Source organism: Eschrichtius robustus, chromosome 9 (assembly GCF_028021215.1).
Source record: "Eschrichtius robustus isolate mEscRob2 chromosome 9, mEscRob2.pri, whole genome shotgun sequence".
Lineage (NCBI taxonomy): Eukaryota > Metazoa > Chordata > Mammalia > Artiodactyla > Eschrichtiidae > Eschrichtius > Eschrichtius robustus.
Window position 1 is genome coordinate 8,870,564 of NC_090832.1, and position 18,617 is coordinate 8,889,180.

The following is an 18,617-nucleotide window of genomic DNA, read 5'->3' on the forward strand; positions in this document are numbered from 1 at the left end:
ACACCAGTCATTATATTCATGAAAAAAAAAGTGCCTGGTGTTTTGCTTAAATTTAAGAAGTTTTACAGGCTAGTTTCATTAGTTCTTGTTTTAGAAATAAAACGAAATTCATTGCTATTTTTGTTTTTAGGCATTTGTCTCTTGCATATACTGATATTTTAGTAATAGATCAGGAACTTACCTCTCCTATTGAAATGAAAACTCCTACTAAGCTAGGCTACTATCAGAGGCAAAAAAGAAGAAAGATGTTTCTGCTAAATATGGTCAGTGTGAAAAACACACAAATACTCATTAAAAACCTCATTTTCCTCAAGGGGTTCAGACATCTTCAATACATTATCTTACTCTAAAATTCTGACCTAGTATGTAGCTGTTAACGTAACTCTCATACTGAAACTTAAGAATTTCCATTATAGATAGTGCAGTATGGTTATGTCTGGTTCCTTTTAGGTTCTAACATTTTGGAGCTCTAACTACAGCTTTAGCTGCCATAGCTTCAAAAGGAGTAGCATTTAGAGGAGAGACATGAATTACTAAATTGTCATCTCCACCAACCACATGGTTCTCTGTGTGTACGTAAGGGGTTGGGGGTACATGGGCAGAATTAAACTTTTATCACCACTGCCCCCACCACACAGAGCAGAATGTTAGAAAGGGTTTCAGTATTTTGACCAGCCTGGCATAAAACATTGCCCTTTCGGTGGGTAGATTTTAAATGACTAACTGTATGCTGTACACACCTGTACTGCACATTACTATGTGATTTTGCTGCCTTCAGAGAGTATTGCCTTTGAGAAAAGTGTGTGATCTAGGGGGAAATACCAAGACAATAAAAATTGCAAACCATGTGCTTTTCTCCAGTCTTTGCACGTGGTTTGGGTTTGTGTGGTGATATGTTTTACCCTGGACCTCCAGCTTTTCGTGGGACCATTCTCACATTTATCATGCATAACCGTATCATCCCACTTTATTTCTGTGGCACCACTGCAAACACGAGTGCTAGCTTTTTCCAAGTACACATTGAGTTCACTAAAAACAATTGATTACCAAGGAAACCTAACAGGATAATAAAAAGGAGGGTTGCGATTTAGGTATGTTTCCTTAATATGCCAAAGCCTGATTTCTTTTAAAGCCCCTGGATAAGTGGACCAAAACATGAATATAAATGGTCCTGTCATCTGAGTAAATGTTTCGTCTTAAACTTTGATGAAAGTTTATGCTGTATTTCAGTACATTATTACAGATCTATAAAGTTTAAAAGAATCTAAATAGTCTTTCTAAACACGGACCTGCTTAACATGCTGCTGATTAAGGCAGTGCTGTGCTGTGGCCCTCAGTCAGGGTAGGGGCGTCCCCTTTATCCAGAGGGCATTTTGGGCGGGGGTGTGTTGGGGGGTACTTTTAGAGGACTGGGGATACCTGTGTGTAGTGGGTGGGCTCAGGGATGCTAAACATCCTGCAGTCCTTGAGATAGTCTTGCAGAAGGAACACTCGTGCTGGCCCAGAATAGCATTTTACCCCCGACCCCATGAGAGACACGAGCAGGGTAACTACTAGTCAAGGGACACGACCCAATCCTGCAGGGCAGCTTGGCTGGAGATCATTCACATGCTGTTCATTCGAGTGTTTAGCTTTCATAAGTTCTCCCATCTCAACCTTGGTCTCAAGATTGTAGATCATGCACTGTAAATGAAATACACACATATTCATTAAAATTACCTTGATTTTGTAATCTTAGGGGGTGTCTGAAAATGAAGATTTTGGTGCCTCCCCAGATCAGAACTGGGCGTTGCTCTTTCCGACGGGGCTGGTGGGCACAGCGGAGGGAAAGGCTGTCTGCCTCCCGACACTGGTCCCAGCCGTGCCTGTGACTGCAGCCTGAAGAGCTTAGCCTGATCGCTGGCTTGCCGGCTTTGTTTGCGGCCATACACCAGGCTGCAGGATTGCCTGGGTGTTGCAGCTCAGGGAGGGAAGTCCCTGGAAAGACCAGAGCAAGTGAAGCTGGGCGGGATGTCTCACTGGACCTGCTGATGGTCTTTTTTTTTTTTTTTTTTTTTTTTGCTTATTTTTGGCCACGTTGGGTCTTTGTTGCTGCACGCAGGCTTTTCTCTAGTTGCAGCTAGCGGGGGGTACTCTTCATTGCGGTGCGTGGCCTCCTCATTGCGGTGGCTTCTCTTATTGCAAAGCACAGGCTTCAGTAGTTGCAGCATGTGGGCTCAGTAGTTGTGGCTCTCAGACTCTAGAGCACAGGCTCAGTAGTTGTGGCGCATGGACTTAGTTGCTCCGCGGCATGTGAGATCTTCCCGGACCAGGGCTCAAACCCGTGTCCCCTGCATTGGCAGGCAGATTCCTTTTTTTTTTTTTTTTTAATTTTTTTAATACCATGCATTTTCTTTTTTTTCTTTTATTTATTTATTTTATTTTATTTTATTTTATTTATTTTTGGCTGCGTTGGGTCTTCGTTGCTGAGCGCGGGCTTTCTCTAGTTGTGGCGAGCAGGAGCTACTCTTCATTGCGGTACGCCGGCTTCTCATTGACGTGGCTTCTCTTGTTGCAGAGCTAGGTGCGTGGGCTTCAGTAGTTGTGGCGTGCAGGCTCAGTAGTTGTGGCTCGTGGGCTCCAGAGCGCAGGCTCAGTACTTGTGGCACACAGGTTTTGCTGCTCCGGGGCATGTGGGATCTTCCCGGACCAGGGCTCGAACCCATGTCCCCTGCATTGGCAGGCGGATTCCCAACCACTGCGCCACCAGGGAAGCCCAACAGGCAGGCGGATTCTTAACCACTGCGCCACCAGGGAAGCCCTGATGGTCATTTTAAGTGCCTGTGATGGGAGGTGCAGTTTTTGAGGGTTGCACAGACCTTCCCAATACACTTAATTTTTAAGAAAGTTCACTTTCTACATACTACTGGCTTGTTACATCTAATCTCAGTAAAAGTATTCATTTTGCAGGTTCTTTGCTTTTTCAAAGAGTTGTGTGAACTTTGAGTCAAATACGAACCAGCTCAGAACCTTAAAATAGTTTTTTTCTAAATTCCTGTTAATGAGTTTGCAAAATGGTTAAAAATAGTGTGACGATCACTTTTTTATGTTAATTATTAGCATTGGTTTCCGGAGGTGACATTTTTTTCTTGGTCCTCAAATTTAGAGGTGATCGAGATGTAGGAGTTAGAGTCTGAAATCTCCTACGCGTGAACCTCTGGTCTCTTATATGCATCTTAACCAGGGTAGTGGCATTCGGTACACATTGTTTGGGGGTTCAGTTTCTGAATCAGTAGGTTACAGAGAAAGAAAAGCGTATCTGAGGCCCGGCATTTGTCAGCCCCGCATCCCTCCACTTCAGTTTCGAATGTGACATTCATTGTGGGCTTATGAGTGTAATTGAATTTGGAGCTGCGTTTGTTACAGAATATTTGACTTTGGGGCTGCTTTTCACATCTCATATGTGCCCTTGGAACCGTAATTAAGAGAGAGAGACTTGCTTTTGTAACAGCCATTTTGTGATTTCTTTAAATTATTGCTGGCAGGAAAAGGAAGAAACTTAGGTTTTTATATTTTAATAAACTTGAAGAATCTAAAATGTGCCGAGTCTTGCTTCTCAGTAAACTTCAGTTCTTTAATTTGTAGACTTGTGATTGGAGAGGAAACGTTTATTAAAATCTGGAGAATTATGCCTCACTTCTCTATATGTTATATCAGTCAGAGAACCTTTAAGACAGACTGTATATATGTAAAAGTATCTCTCAATCATCACAGTCTTGAGTGTTAGGGGAAAAATGATTTGTAAAGACTAATTTTTGTTCAAGTTAGACAGAGTCTAAGTATCCAGCCAAGGCATGACACACATTCGGAACGCACCACTTTTTAGTTCTTATATCGGGAAGCTAAATAATACATTTAGGGGACTTCCCTGGTGGTCCAGTGGTTAAGAATCTGCCTTCCAATGTAGGGGACGCGGGTTCAATCCCTGGTTGGGGAACTAAGATCCCACATGCTGCGGGGCAACTAAGCCCACGTGCCGCAACTACTGAGCACACAAGCCACAACTAGAGAGAGAAACCTGCACACTGCAACAGAAGATCCTGCGTGCCGCAACTAAGACCCGACGCAGCCAAAATTAAATAAATAAATAAATGAATATATATATATATATATATTTTAATAAATTTATTTATTATTTTTGGCTGCGTTGGGTCTTCGTTTCTGTGCGAGGGCTTTCTCTAGTTGCAGCGAGCGGGGGCCACTCTTCATCGCGGTGCGCGGGACTCTCACTGTCGCGGCCTCTCTTTGTTGCTGAGCACAGACTCCAGACGCGCAGGCTCAGTAGTTGTGGCTCACGGGCCTAGTTGCTCCGCGGCATGTGGGATCCTCCCAGACCAGGGCTCGAACCCGCGTCCCCTGCATTGGCAGGCAGATTCTCAACGACTGCGCCACCAGGGAAGCCCCATAAATGAATATTTTTTAAAAATAATAAATACAGTCAATCTGTGTCCTCGTTACATTTCCGTCTGTGTTAGGAAGAATTTGGAATATATGTCTATCCAGCTATTTATATATTTCACGTGAAAAATGGTGGGAAGCACGCCAAGCATTTCTTAATGTTAAGCATTATAGTTGCTGTGTTATTTTCCTTTGGGACCATGATATAAGGTAGCTAGATTTGCATGTTTTTCATATGCTAGTAAATTCTGGGCTTTTTCAAGCAATAAATTTGAAAATGACCTTGAAATAAATGTCTTTAAACCACCAACTATATGGCAATATTAGAGACATTTTTTCAGGCCTTGCCATCATTACCACCTTGTGACCTTACTATCCTAGTAATGCTTCCATGTTTCCACTGTCTTCATAATTAACCTTTTCAAATTACTACATAGTATTCTATCCTCTTCGATGTGTCTGTGATCATTTAGCCATTTCTCTCTTCACTGTCGAGGTGGTTTCTAAAGTTGCTGGCAGCATTCTGGTGTACAGACCCTCTCTCTCCTCTCCTTTCACTTACCGACTTGGTGTGGATGCCCGGAGGCGGCTTCACTTAGCTGTCGTAGGGTCAAAATGTGAGATGGTGTATGGAAAATATGTTGACAGTTATCAAAGTATTTTGCAGAAAAACAGCTTAGACCTAAGCGTGAATGTGCTTTATTAAAGCCATGAGGGCACACATTTGAATCCAAACTGCATGTGTAGGCACAGAGCTGGGGGGGTGGGCCGTGTCGTGTGTGTTTTGGGGTTGGGGGTGTGTGGCGGCTGTGGCAGGTGTGTGTGTGTGTCTCTGTGGTGACAGGCATGAGAATGGGTGCGGAGGAAGGACATACCCTCACCACGTTGCTCAGGATCGTTGAGTTTAGGTGGGAGACGCGGAGATGATTAAAAACACCCAGTTAAGTGTAATGTGTTCCATTCTGTTTTCTAGATCAATGTCCGAGTTACCACCATGGATGCGGAGCTGGAGTTCGCCATCCAGCCAAATACAACAGGAAAACAGCTTTTCGATCAGGTTGGTTTCTGTGAACTTAGAGAGAGAGGGTTCCCAGGTAGAAAAAAGTGTTTGCAGCATTGGAATCACTTTGTTTGCCGAGCATACTTATTGCCTTGGTTGGCTGCTAGCTTCTCGCTGTGGAGTAGGCCAGTTTCTTCCCTCCTGCCGGCGGGATTCAGCTGTCGTACACGCTGTCCCCGGGGCGGCCCCTGTTCGCGGTCCCGAGAAGAAGGGGCGCCGTGCACTCCTCGTGAGCCAGAGCCTCACCGAGAGCTCTGGCTGCCACCTCTCCCGCTGGGGTCTCCACAGTCCCCCTGGCCTCTTCCTGCCGTCTGGTTCGCGGCCGGGGTGCAGTGCAGGACAGCGAGGGGCCAGGCGGCCTGTCCCCAGCACTCCCTGCAGCCGCAGCGTCCTGAGCCCCTCGGAGGTCAGCACACACCCTTCCCTCCGGCCAGGTAACAGCCAGCCGTGCTCCTGCCCCTCTCTTCATGAAAGCGGAAGGTGAACGCAGAGTTTTAATAAGCGCGGTGAACCACCTGAACCACCATGAGGGCCGTGATAACTCTTCCATGAAACAGTTCCGAGCTTTAGACAGAACGAGAGCTACCTTTCTGGGCTTTGTAAATTCTGCTCTGGGACTGAGGACCCAGTAAGGCGCCGGGGCAGGGTGTGCGTTCACAGCCACCTGCACCGTCGGCGGCCTTCCCGAGAGGCCCCGCCGGTGGGCCAAGCCATGCTCTGCATCCCAGCACCAAACTGGAAAGTGGAGCGGAGTCCTGGCAAATGTAGAAGCTATAGGTGACTCGCCCTGGGCCTGATGGGATCTCCCTTTCATCCCTGAAGTCAGCACCCAGCAGGTTCATTTCCCCAAGCCAGTGAGCAGGGCCTTGGTGCTCACACCTCCAGGGCAGGGTTCGAAAGCAGCCTCCGCTCTCCCTGTGCTGTTATTTTGAGGCCATTCCCTGGCCGTGCCTCACCCGATAGATAACGTAACGATAAAGACGTTTACTGCCTGGGGTGGGGCTGGACTTGGGGCGGAAATCTAAGGGTTTCTCCTGAAAGAAAATCCTGGGCACCGTATGGGGCAGTGGTCAGAGCACGGACGGGGAGGAAGCCGGGTGCTTGGGTCAGCTCTGCTTGCAGCTGGTGCGTCCCTCAGTCCCCAGAGTTAGTGTTTGGAGATTTTTCAGTATTGTGTGTTCCTATTGTGAAATACTGTGTAATCTGAGGACTTGAGGCTGGAGCGGACCCATGGAACCGGACCCATGGAACCGCTCGTGGGTCAGCGGAACATGACTCAGTCTGTGTTAGAACTGCGGACGCAGAGGCCTGGCAGGAAAGGCCGTCTCCACAGCCTTGACCCCAGTTGCACCTCGCTCTTTGAAGATCCGTTTGTTTATCCCTCCAAGGTGGTACGTGAGGCGGGGACGCTCAGGCCTCGTCGGCATAGGTGGGCCGGGCGCCCCCTCCGCCCCCCGCCGCGCCGGGCATGTTTCCTCCTGAACGAACATCCAGGAGGGGCTGCGGGCGGCACGGGGCTCTGCGTCCTTTCTCTGCTGCGCCATCTGATGCGCTTCTAGGTCTCGGAAGCTCATTCATGGGCAACTGCCAGTCGCCACAATGTGGTCCTTAACTGGAATCGGTTGAAGGAGACTTGGAAGGTAGTCAGTCTGTCCGCTTCTCTCCCACCCCCTCTGTCGCTTAAGTCTCCTCAGCAGTAACTGTCCCCCAGCCCCTGCCCCGGTGCTGTTGCTGCGTCTGTGACCAGATTCTAGTCCAGGGCTCCGAGGTGACGGAGGCCCTCAGAGACCATCGCGGAGGCCGGGCAGGTTCCTGGCGGGGCCATGGTGCTTTCCCACTACGGCAGGCGCCGACGTGCTGAGAAAGGAGTTCCTGCCACGTGACTCTCTGCTCACTGTTTTCATCACCAGCAAGTATCAATGGTATTTTCCAGCTGTCGCTTGAGACTGAGTTAAGTAGGCACATCCCTGCCTTTTCCTTTCCCAAAACCTGCCATTTAAAACACCACAGAGGGACTTTCCTGGTAGTGCAGTGGTTAAGAATCCACCTGCCAATGCAGGGGACACAAGTTCAAGCCCTGTTCAGGGAAGATCCCACATGCCGCGGAGCAGCTAAGCCCGTGTGCCACAACTACTGAGCCTGCGCTCTAGAGCCCACAAGCCACAGCTACGGAGCCTGAGTGCCACAAGTACTGAAGTCTGCGTGCCTAGAGCCCGTGCTCCACAACAAGAGGAGCCACCGCAGTGAGAAGCCCGCGCACCGCAACGAAGAGTAGCCCCTGCTCGCCGCAACTAGAGAAAGCCCGCGCGCAGCAACGAAGACCCAACGCAGCCAGAAATTAAAATAAATAAATAAAAATAAAACACCACAGAGGCAGAGAGAAAGGAACGGACCCCACACCCGTTCAGAGTTGGCTTGCGTGCTGTGTATCAGCTTTAGGTTAAGGTAGGGACATTGGAGAGAACAGTGATTGTGTTTTTCTAGGAATGCTGGGTTTCCCTCACAGAGAGGACTGACAGGTCAGTTTCTAGAATGGACTGCGGAAAGGAAGGTTGTTTACTTCTGTTGTGTTGTTTTGGGGGAGCCGTAGGGAGAGAAGTAGGGCTCTGAAACACGCTGAGGACAGTTGTCCTGGAAGTAGACGGAAGAGTCATACGTAAAGATGGGTGGCAGATCAGGGCACCCAGGGACAGGCTTCTACCGCGAGAGTGAGGGACCCGGGTCAGGTCCATGGCTGCAGAGTCTGATCGGCTCCGTGAAGGGGGACTGGCCACATCGGAGCAGATGGAGAAGAGGAATCTGAAGGTCAGCGAGGGTCTGACAGGCACGGGGCAGGGAAGTCAGGAAGTGGCTTCACGCTGGTCAGACCCAGGCTCAGGCTGCAGTTGGGCGGATGGGGTGGGAGGACTAGACGGGAGAGGTAGAATGGCTTCTGCATGGGGGGCTTTCTTGTGGGGCTGTGGACGGCCCGCAGGGGAAGGCGAGGCAGGTTTCGTACCAGAATGTTGAGGTGGAGGTTTAGGAAACTAGCAGGATCGGGTGTAGAAAACCTGGTCTTTCCATCAGCTTCCTCTATACTTGGCCACCACGAAAAGCAGACCTGGGGCTTCACCAGACTTGCGGGGAGAGCGCTGGTAAGAGTCAAAACCGCCCTCCTGTCGCTTCATGATGAGCAGTCTCGGGTCTAGTCCCTCCTCCCCTTTTTTGGGTGAGTGAAGGGAGTGGATGAGCAGGTCATTCCCCGGCGTGTAGTAAACGGAGACCCGGGAGCTCCCGCAAGCATCCGGCCCCCAGCTGAGGCTGATGCGCCGAGGCCGAGGCAGAAACAGGCTCAGGGCACACTCTGTTTGGTGTTTCAGATTTTATTGTCAGTAAGTGCTCCAGATACCTGATTTTCATTTCTAGTGTGTACAGCCCTCTTTCCCTTTAAGTATGATAGAAGCCATATATGTGAAGAATAGTAACCTTTTTTTAAAGGCTTAACATTATATGTCATGGAATTTAAAACTGTGTGGCAAAGTTTTGACAGTATTCAGCAAGTGTCCACGGCAAGTTGCTTTTTGACTTCAAGACACAAGAGTAACCATCGTGGGGCTGTCAATGTAACGGACCACAGGAGACTTTTTTCCTAGTACTGGAGAGGATTTTTAAAATGTGAAACTCTCACTATGACCTAGGGCTGAATTCTACCTTCCTGTGTCAGAGTTTCACGTTTCTGGAGGTTGAAAGAGTGCTCGTCACCCCTTGGCACGTGTGAAGCTGGGCACCCCCTCTTCCCTGGAAGCTTGTTGCTCGCTGCCTTCTGTACCTTTCCGGGACTGCTGTTTCCCTGATCCTGCTGAGCAGGGGCCTGGGCCGGCTGCCGAGGAGCAGAGACGGGCAGCCAGGGGAGGCTCTGCTTCACGTTGGTGTCTTTCAACCCCTTTTTCACGTGGGCTCCCCGACAGGTACAGTCACACCTGTGACACACACACACTTTTGCCGGTGTACCTGGGTTATGGCCCATTCCCTGTGGCCCACCTAGCTGTCTTTACTCAGAAATGCAAATGCATAATGGAGGACAGAGGAGTAGGGGTGACATTTTATAAGATTTAAAGTTAACCCTAAATCTGCTCAAATTTATATTAAAAGTAAATGGTTCAGGGACTTCCCTGGCGGTCCAGTGGTTAGGTCTTGGTGCTTTCACTGCAGGGGGCCCGGGTTCGATCCCTGGTCGGGGAACTAAGGTCCCACAAGCTGCACAGTGCGGCCAAGAAAAAAGTAAATGGTTCATGTCTGTTAGTAACAGACAGTGTAGCGGAGGCCTGCCCGGGGTGTCTAAGCTGGCACCTCACTCTCCTGGCAGCTCTGCTGCACCATGTGATGGTGGCAGCCCAGGGCCACTGCCATCCAGAGAGTTCCTCATGACTGTTTCGGCCCCCTCCGTCTCTTTCACACAGGTGGTTAAGACTATCGGCCTTCGGGAAGTGTGGTACTTTGGCCTCCAGTATGTGGATAATAAAGGATTTCCTACCTGGTTGAAACTTGATAAAAAGGTAAGTCATGTTAACTATTTACAGGCTATTAATTGGGTTTGGTCTGCTCTGTTGACATTGAAACTCTGTCTTTTGTTTTGTGTTCCTTTCTATTTGTGTAAAAGTTTTTAAAGACAGAGAGGTTGCAGGTTTCCAGTAAATGGGGATCGTTGCTGGAAATTAGATCCTGGTATTTCTCCTTACTGCTCCCTTATTGGAGTGTATGATGCTTAATTGCTTAGCTTTTAGTCGACCTTAGCTTTTGTTTTGTTTTTTTTCCAATGAGATTGTTAATCTTATAAACCATGAATCATCCACCGTTTTGTAAGAATCTGTTATTGCTCTGTTTGAACCTGTGATAAGAGTTTCAGCTCCAAAGACTGGATAATTCCATTCACAATTACAAAGAAAAGCAGTAAGCTAAATGTGTCTTCTCCAGACAGTTTCTCTCTTTTCTCCGACTCCTGCTTTCCTCCCACATCGCTGGACCCGTCAGGAGGGCGATTGGAGGCGTGGAAGGGGGTGGGGGAGCGTGAGGAATTACTGAGAGTGAGTTCATGGTCCAGGGCTGGCCCGGCTGTGTGGACAGAGGCCAGATTCGCGGGTCACTCAGGCAGTCCCCCGGAGTTGATCGCATCGCCCCCAGAAAACCAAGGCTGGGGCTGGCGGCCTGGCGGGTCACTAACGGGCTGGGGCTAGTGTGAGGGTGTAACCGGACTCTCACTGGCCTTCCGTCTTCCATGCTAAAAAGGTGACTTTCAGAATAAACATGATCTTCTGAAAACGGGCCTGAAGGACCCTTCTGAGTCAGTGGTTAAAACCTGTGCTGGGAAGGCAGGTCTTTGTCTTTCGAACTTGCAGTGAGGGTTTGGCCTCTGCCGCCCAGGTGTCCGCCCAGGAGGTCAGAAAGGAGAACCCTCTGCAGTTCAAGTTCCGGGCCAAGTTCTACCCCGAAGACGTGTCCGAGGAGCTCATCCAGGACATCACACAGAAGCTTTTCTTCCTGCAAGTCAAGGAGGGGATTCTCAGCGATGAGATTTACTGCCCGCCCGAGACGGCGGTGCTCCTGGGCTCCTACGCTGTGCAGGCCAAGTTCGGGGACTTCAACAAGGAGCTGCACAAGTCCGGGTACCTCAGCTCCGAGCGGCTGATCCCCCAAAGGTGAGCCGGCGGGGGCCGGGCCCGCGTGCGAGCGTCGTGTCAGGAGGGTCGGGAGGCAGAAGGGCTTTGTGGAGGGCGAGTGTTCCTGGAGGCCGGGGACTCTGTCTGCAGTCACGGGCCGGCCTTCCGCAGGCCCTGCCACCCCCCGGTGGACCCCGGAGTGGCGTCTGCGACAGAGGGACTCAGCAGGGGAGGGGGCCCTCCTCACAGGAGCCGCAGATGCCAGAGCGGAACCTGCTTAGCTCTCCCTGGTGTATGGTAAACCGGCCCCTGTTCACTCTGTTTTTATTTACTAGTGGTCACATAAATTACCGCTTTTGGAAGGAGAGCCCTCTTAAAATAAAACACCTTTTAAAAGTGTTTCTAGCAAGACTGGGTGTGTCTCATTCCAGGTTCTAAATCGTCCAGGCTGTTAATTGTCATAAATAGAAATGCCGCATCTTAGGAAGTAGATGGTTTTATTTGAAAGAAAAGTCAAGGTCTGTATGCGTGCGCTCAGTGGCCGGTCGCTCGCCTCTCCCAGCCCTGTGGGGTGACGGCTCTGCGCCCTCTTCCCTTGCAATCCAGAGTCATGGACCAGCACAAGCTCACCAGGGACCAGTGGGAGGACCGGATCCAGGTGTGGCATGCCGAGCACCGCGGGATGCTCAAGTGAGTGCTGGGCTGGGAGCCGGTCTTCTTTGCAGGGGACTCGGGTCCTTCAGGTGCCTCGCTCGGAGCCGCGCCTAGAAGGGCAGGGAAGGTAAGGAGCTGCCGGTGAGTGCTTCCTAAACGAAGTCAGGTGTTCCTCCCCACCGCCACCAGGGCCAGAAAAGGTTTAGTTTACACCTTCAGTCCCTCAAGCCTTCGCCCCTCCTCGTTTCAGAGGAAAGAAAAGCTTGTGTCTGAAACTCTTCAGTTTAGTCAAGGGGGCCGGAGCGTTGCTCACAGCCCACCAGGCATTTTCTTTTCCCAGTCACAGAGGTGCCGATTCATTCATCGTCCGTAAGGTGGTTGCCTTCAAAAGGTTGTAAATGTAAAAAAAAAAAAAAAAAAAAAAAAAGTTCCCAAGTGAGAAACACTTGCTAATAAAGAAGCACCAGCGAGGCGTGGAGAGGGTCGGAGTGGGACGCGTGGCTGGTGAGAGCGGAGCGACGAGATGCTCTGCCCTAGAACCCTCCCCGCGGGCACTGGCAGCAGTTCTCGGCATGATGCCCCAGCCTCAGAAGTTCATGTGCAGTTTGGGCCTCAGAGGCTTTGTGTCCTTAGAATTTCCTGCCTGACCCGAGCATCTTCTGTGGAGGGAAACAACTCAAAGCCCAAGCAGTGGCCCCAGGTGAGGCAGACGGTGGGCTCCCTGAAGCACCGTGTGGGCCACAGAGAGAGAGGGGGAGAGGGAGAGAGAGACAGAGAGACAGAGACAGACAGAGAGACAGAGAGAGAGAGAGAGAGGGAGAGAGAGAGAGAGGTCGTGCCCAGCGATAAAATTTCCAAGGGACGTCCTGTGTGTCCAGAGGGAGCAGCACGAGCCGGGTCGGGTCCTTCCTGATGCGTGAAGCACGCCCGTGGTCGGTGTCCAGGATGGCTGGGCGCCCACGTGTGGCACAGGCCGGCAGAGGGACAGCGACGGAGACACCTGGCTGTCAGCCCGTCCTCCGTGATGGCACTACGTTTCAGATCCTGGTGGCCGTGTAACTGTCGAGCGCGGGGCGCACGCTAACGACGATGCGATGTTTCTTCTCCCCACCCAGAGACAATGCTATGTTGGAGTATCTGAAGATTGCCCAGGACCTGGAAATGTATGGGATCAACTATTTTGAGATAAAAAATAAGAAAGGAACAGACCTTTGGCTTGGAGTGGATGCCCTTGGACTAAATATTTATGAGAAAGATGATAAGTGAGTTGAACTTTATATTATCTTTAATTGGTGGGGTTATCAGGCCTGGAAACCATGGAGAAAATGGCAAATGTGCATATGGGTTCCTTTCAAAGTATTTATCTAGCAACTTACTGGCCCAGCGTCTGACGCTTAAGAGCTTTGCGACTGTGACGTCGCCATGTCGGAGGTTGGTTCAGAGGTGTGTGTTATTTCTCTCCTGTCATTTCTCTCTTAGCCTGTTTATTAACACGTGTAGCACGTGCCGAGGGGCCCAGCAGGGGGACCACACCGGTCCATGACCTCATGGACTTTGGAGCTTGTGAAAGAAGGCAGAACAAGAGCTGCAGGAAGCCATCTCCCGCCCCTTCCTCTGAGGCCGCCCCAGCTGCCTTGTAGGTACCAGCATGCCCATAGCTACCAGCCAGGCAGTGCTGGGCGGCTTGAGGTTTGTGCTGATCCGACCCAGGATATTTATGGTGCTATCAGAGACCTTAAGATTCTGTAAACAATAGACTTTATGTGCCGACAATCTAGCTAAATCCTCTGAACCTGCAGGAGGTACCTGATTGCCTCACAGTGTGTTAACGTTTGTCGAGTGGGCTCTACCGCAGTTTAGTGCAGGCACGCTGGCCTCCCCCGACTTCCTTTGCCCATCCCTGTGGTTACCAGTTCTGCACAGATGCCTTTTTCCTGCCAAGGGGCTAGATACACACACACAAAAATCATTCTGATTCGGCGAGGACAAGTTTTCCGCGGCGGTTCCCTGTTCCTTGGGCTTGGGGCGGCAGCTCCCCCGTCTCACCTGCTCTCAGATGTCAGTGCTCTCGGCTGCCCCAGGCCCCAGGTTCCCAGCCTACCCTGACATGAGGGGAGCAGCGCTGCTTCTGGCACGTGACAACCTATATAGAGTCCCCCATAATCCCGGCCACAGGCGCTCTGGCCAGGACCCACAGTCCAGATCCATTCCCCCTGGGGTGGGCACCTGTGCCTGGCGTTCCCAGCCCCTCCACCGCGCGCCCAGAGTGGGTGGAGGAGAGTGTCTCTGCCGGGAGGTGCGGTGCCAGTCGGACGAATCCAGTTACACTTGGGACATGGCGTGCTTAGCAGAGGATCGCAGGGACTCGCCTGAGGACCCCGAAGTGAGTTACTGGGGACTCTTGGTTTGCTGCTTCCCCGGTGTGCTGGATCCAGTGCTGTGGACTAGCAGAAACCGTCTGCATACGTCAGGGACTCGGGAAACCAGCCCTCCGTCCTTGTGGAGGCCCCTGAGCTGGAGGGCGGTAGCTGGTCAGCAGAGAGCACCGTGGCCTCGTGGGAATATACATGGGAAACTGCCTTCCTGAATGAGCAGATCTTGTAATATAGCCAAGGCCAGGGCTGTCCGAACAGGTTTTTCAAGCTGCCAGATAGAGCCAGAGTCAGGGACTTGCTGCTGTCAGCTGTGACTGCCCTCACCCACGCAAATGCCCGTTTCCTCCGAGTGAGAATCTGAGCAGCTTGGCTCTTTCAGTCCTGCCTCCGCTCTCCTCCCATCCCCCAGCTTAGCTGCGAAATCAGCAACCTCTCAAAGGCTCTTCTCCCCAAAGAAAAAAGTCTCTTGGGGTCCCTTTTTCATTGTATGTATAACAATCAAGTGGGAGCATGTAGGACGGGAAGCATTTGTCTTGTCTTCCTTTCTGTAAACCCTTAGCTCCGAAGAGGAGAGAACATCGAGAGGGAGGAATTAGGTGTCAGCGTGGGACAGAAGAAGTTGAGATTAGCTGGGTTACAACCCTGCCCGGCATCCTCAGGCCAGAACAAAAGCTAGAGGAGCCTGATCCTGCCCCGAATTCTTCGGTCCTTTGAAAGCTCACTTCTCCCCGAGCTTCGTCCCTCCTAGGGCTCTGTCCCCTAGTCCTTCTGTCCGTAGGAGCTTCTGAATGTGCCGTGGGCCCAGGGCTCCAGCAGGGAGGATGCTGGAAAGGGCTGTAGACCAGGAGGGGACGAAATGAAGGCCAAGTGTCTTTTCCCTTACATTCCTTACCCAGGGTTGTAAATCACATATTCTGATTTACATTTCTATTTTATTGGCATTAGAAATGATGTTTCAACCATTTAAATACGTTATTTTTTTCCAGTTTCTAAAATTATGCTCACAGGCAGATTTCTTTTGCGGGCGCAGGGGGAGGTTACATCTTTATGCCTTGCCCGTCAGTGGCTTACCTGTATCACAAAGGAGAGCAAAAAGCAATTCTCTTGATCTGTGTGTGCTTTGTTTTAACAAATATGTCAGATCACAGCTGTCAGACCATCCTCTCCTTTCTGTCTTTGGTACCCTAACCTGAACACGGAACAGACAGAATTTTTGAATAACTTAGTTTCTTACAGAAGTTTGCCGCTGCAAGGACTCCGGTTAGACCACTTCTAGGGGGGGAAGTTTAGAAGCCCAGCTCAGACTGGCCGAGAAGAGAGAGGCTGGACACGTGCGGGGAGGGCCTGAGGAGAAGCCATGGTGGCTTCTAAGTGTGGCTGGGCGGGCGGCAGGAAGGGCGGCTGTGGGGAGAGTTTTCTGACGGGCCTGCCCTGCAGAGGGTGGGCCCCGCCCGAGAGCGGGAGCGGAGGCCCAGGCCCCGGTTAAGCGCCTTTTCTTCCACGTGGAAGTGTGGGAAGAGCTTCAACGTTGTCGGTTATCTCCGTTATCGCTGCTGCCTCTGGGCGCCCGGCAGCTCTTCTCTGTTCTTCCCCCTCCGTTCTTCCCCCTCCGTGAGGCGCCCGTGATCTGCAGCCCATCCCCCCACCCCAGACCTTTCTAAACTCGGTGAAAACTTTCAAAACACTGCAAAATGAAAAGCATTTCACAGTGAAGCCCACGTGCCCACAGCCACGGGCCTCCCGTTAGCGTGTCGCCACAGGCCTTGTCACGCCCCTCCCCGTCCTCATTTCACGGCCCTCCACCCCGCTGGCCAACCCCCCCCGCAACGTTGCAGAGTAAATTTTGCAGGCATCGCTATACTTCCCCCAAAATGCATACTGTTTGCTAGAGCTCAGCATGTTTTGATTTTCTTTTGATGTAAAATTTATTTACAACAGAATGCACAATTCTGAGTGTTCCTTTGCTGACGTTAGACAGACACACGCCTGTGAAATCCAGATGCCCATCGTCCTCTCTCTGCCGCACATTTTGAATTTATTAACGATTCATTTTTTCATTTTGAAATCATTTCAGACTTTAAAAAGGTTCCCAAAATAGTAGGAACAAAGAATTCCCATGTGCCCTTCAGCAGCTTTCCCAGATGTCAGCACCTTAGCATAAACACGGTCCAGGGAGCGGAGTCAGGACGGTCGCCTTGATACGTGATGCCGTTAACAGCCGTGTTCCCATCGTATCAGCTGTCCACCAATGTCCCTTTCCTGCCCCAGGATCTGCCTGGAATCCCGCCTACATTTGGTTGTCACACTCCCCAGTCTCCTCCCATCTGGGACAGTCCCAAAGTCTGTCTGTCTGTCTGTCTGGCACAACCTTGACACTTGTCAAGAGCACTGACCATTGACTCTTTAGAAAATCCCTCACCATGGATCTGTCTCATACCGTCCCATGATAAGATTTGAGGTTTGCGCTTTGGGCATGAATCCGACACAAGTGCTGTCGCACCCTTCCAGGCAGCGTGTGGTGTCGGAATATCCTGCTTCTGGTGTTGACTTTGATCTCGGGTCAAGGTGGCACTGGCCAGGCTTCTCTGCAGCTACTCTCCTCCCCTTCGTAATTGACAAGTGTATTTTCGGGAGAGTCTTTGAAACTATGTGAATATCCTGTTTCTTAAACTTTTATCCATTCTACATCCATTGATGAGACTTGCATGAAACAGTTATTGTAGTATTTGAGAAATGGTGATTTTTTTTTAAAAAAATCATTCCGTTTACACATATTAATGGAATTCTACTATAAGGAACCAATTTCTCTTCTCCATTTATTGTTTAGTTACTTATGTTAATATGTGTTTTCTTCTGTGGGCCATAATCTGTACTGTTATTTTGTAGCTAAAATCGTTTGAGATTTGCTTTTCGGAGCCCCGTTGAGTTGGCTCCTGGGCCCTCCTGACCCCATTATTTTCAAGGCACTTCTTACATACTGGTACCTCCAGGTGCTCCAGACCCTGATCCAGCCCTGGAATCAGCTATTTCTCCAAAGAGCTCTGGTCTCCTATCATTCGAGAATTACACTTCAAAAAAAATTTGTGACTTACAAATCCGTTAGAAATCTTCTCTGTGGGTCCTTCTCTGTTTGTGTCCTCTAAGTGAACTCAAAAAAAAAAAAAAAAAAGAAAGAAAGAAAGAAATCCTTGTAGACTTTAATCTTCCAACTGTGGTCAAGAATAAAAGGAGGTTCTTTAACTTAGGGGTGAGTCATAATTTTTCATGTTTAGTCCTCATCTTTTGATACTGCAGTCATGCTTATGGAGGCTATAAATTGTTATACGACGTTTCAGAGTCTTAAAAAGACAAACTTTGCAGGTACAGCAGAAAGCAGAAGCTGGAAGCCGTGGTGGCAGGATGCCCAACCCTTGAGAGAAAGATGTCTGTCTAGCCTGAAGGTCCAAGTTTTCTGGGTTAGAAACTATTTTGAGAGACTCGTATAAAACTAGGAGACAGAGAACAGAGCGTTGCGTGGGAAGTCTGGCCCCCAGTGCTGACTGCGTGGCTGAGAACCGGGCAGCACTGCTGGCTCCTGGCTCTTCTCTTCCCAGCGCGCCGGCCTTGTGTTTTGGAGGAAAGTGTTCTGAAGCAACAGGTGCCTACCCGGTGTCTCTCTTTTATGGCCTTTCCATGTAAGGACAGAGGTTACATCCATGGCAGGACCAGGTGACATCCTGAGTTCCTTGCCAGTGCTCAGAGGCCTATGTACAAAATGACTTCTTTAAACGACGTGTGTGTGTGTGTGTGTGTGTGTGTGTGTGTGTATATATCTCCCATATACAATGGGAGATAAAATAACTGAACAAACTCCCTGCATGCTTTTTTGAGTGCTGTGAAGCATGTTAACCAGATGTATTTCAACGGGCATTGGTGATCCTATAGGAGAAAACTAAAAAAAAGGATCTATATCAAAAAGACTTGACACTTAAAACCACAGCCTGGCCAGTGCCCTGACTATTGGGTCCTAGAAGTCTGTCGGGCTTAGGTGCCCACTCCCGGCCTTCAGAGGCCACGCCCACTGCCTTGACCTGGCTTGTGTTGTCATAACGGGGCCTACATTGCCCATCAGTTTTTATTTAAGCATGTTGGTAGGCAGTAGAGTCCTCCCCACTCCTGCTCTTTTTTTTTTTTTTTAACATCTTTATTGGAGTATAATTGCTTTACAATGGTTGCTCTTTTCTAAATTGGAAGTTTTTATGGCTCATGGGCAAGGACCGTTTTTCATGGCAGCATCTTTGAAAGGTTGCTTGAGGATCTGTCATTAACTTCTGGAATGGTATCCATGGTAAATGTGTTGAAAGAATAGGGTGGAAATTATGAGGTAAGTAGAGCAATGTGGTCTTGAAATCATACCATAAGCTTTCCCAGAAATGCTAATTAGAAATCCGGAGTTTCAGCCAGTAGTGGATTAGT

General features: G+C 49.9%; 2 protein-coding genes across 2 annotated transcripts in view; one reads left to right on the forward strand and one right to left on the reverse strand.

Moving 5' to 3' along the window:
- The window catches only part of EZR (ezrin), a 50,128-nt gene that overhangs the window by 20,830 nt on the left and 10,681 nt on the right, over window positions 1–18,617 (forward strand). The window contains 5 exon segments of the mRNA XM_068551705.1: window positions 5,411–5,494; window positions 9,937–10,032; window positions 10,898–11,172; window positions 11,740–11,823; window positions 12,903–13,049. Of these exon segments, the coding sequence (XP_068407806.1) occupies window positions 5,411–5,494; window positions 9,937–10,032; window positions 10,898–11,172; window positions 11,740–11,823; window positions 12,903–13,049 (686 nt within the window).
- Window positions 11,841–18,617, reverse strand: part of SYTL3 (synaptotagmin like 3) — a 95,582-nt gene continuing 88,805 nt past the window's right edge. Inside the window, exon 16 of the mRNA XM_068551706.1 lies at window positions 11,841–11,897. The gene's annotated coding sequence lies outside the window, so the exon portion shown is untranslated. The remainder of the gene's footprint in view (window positions 11,898–18,617) is intronic.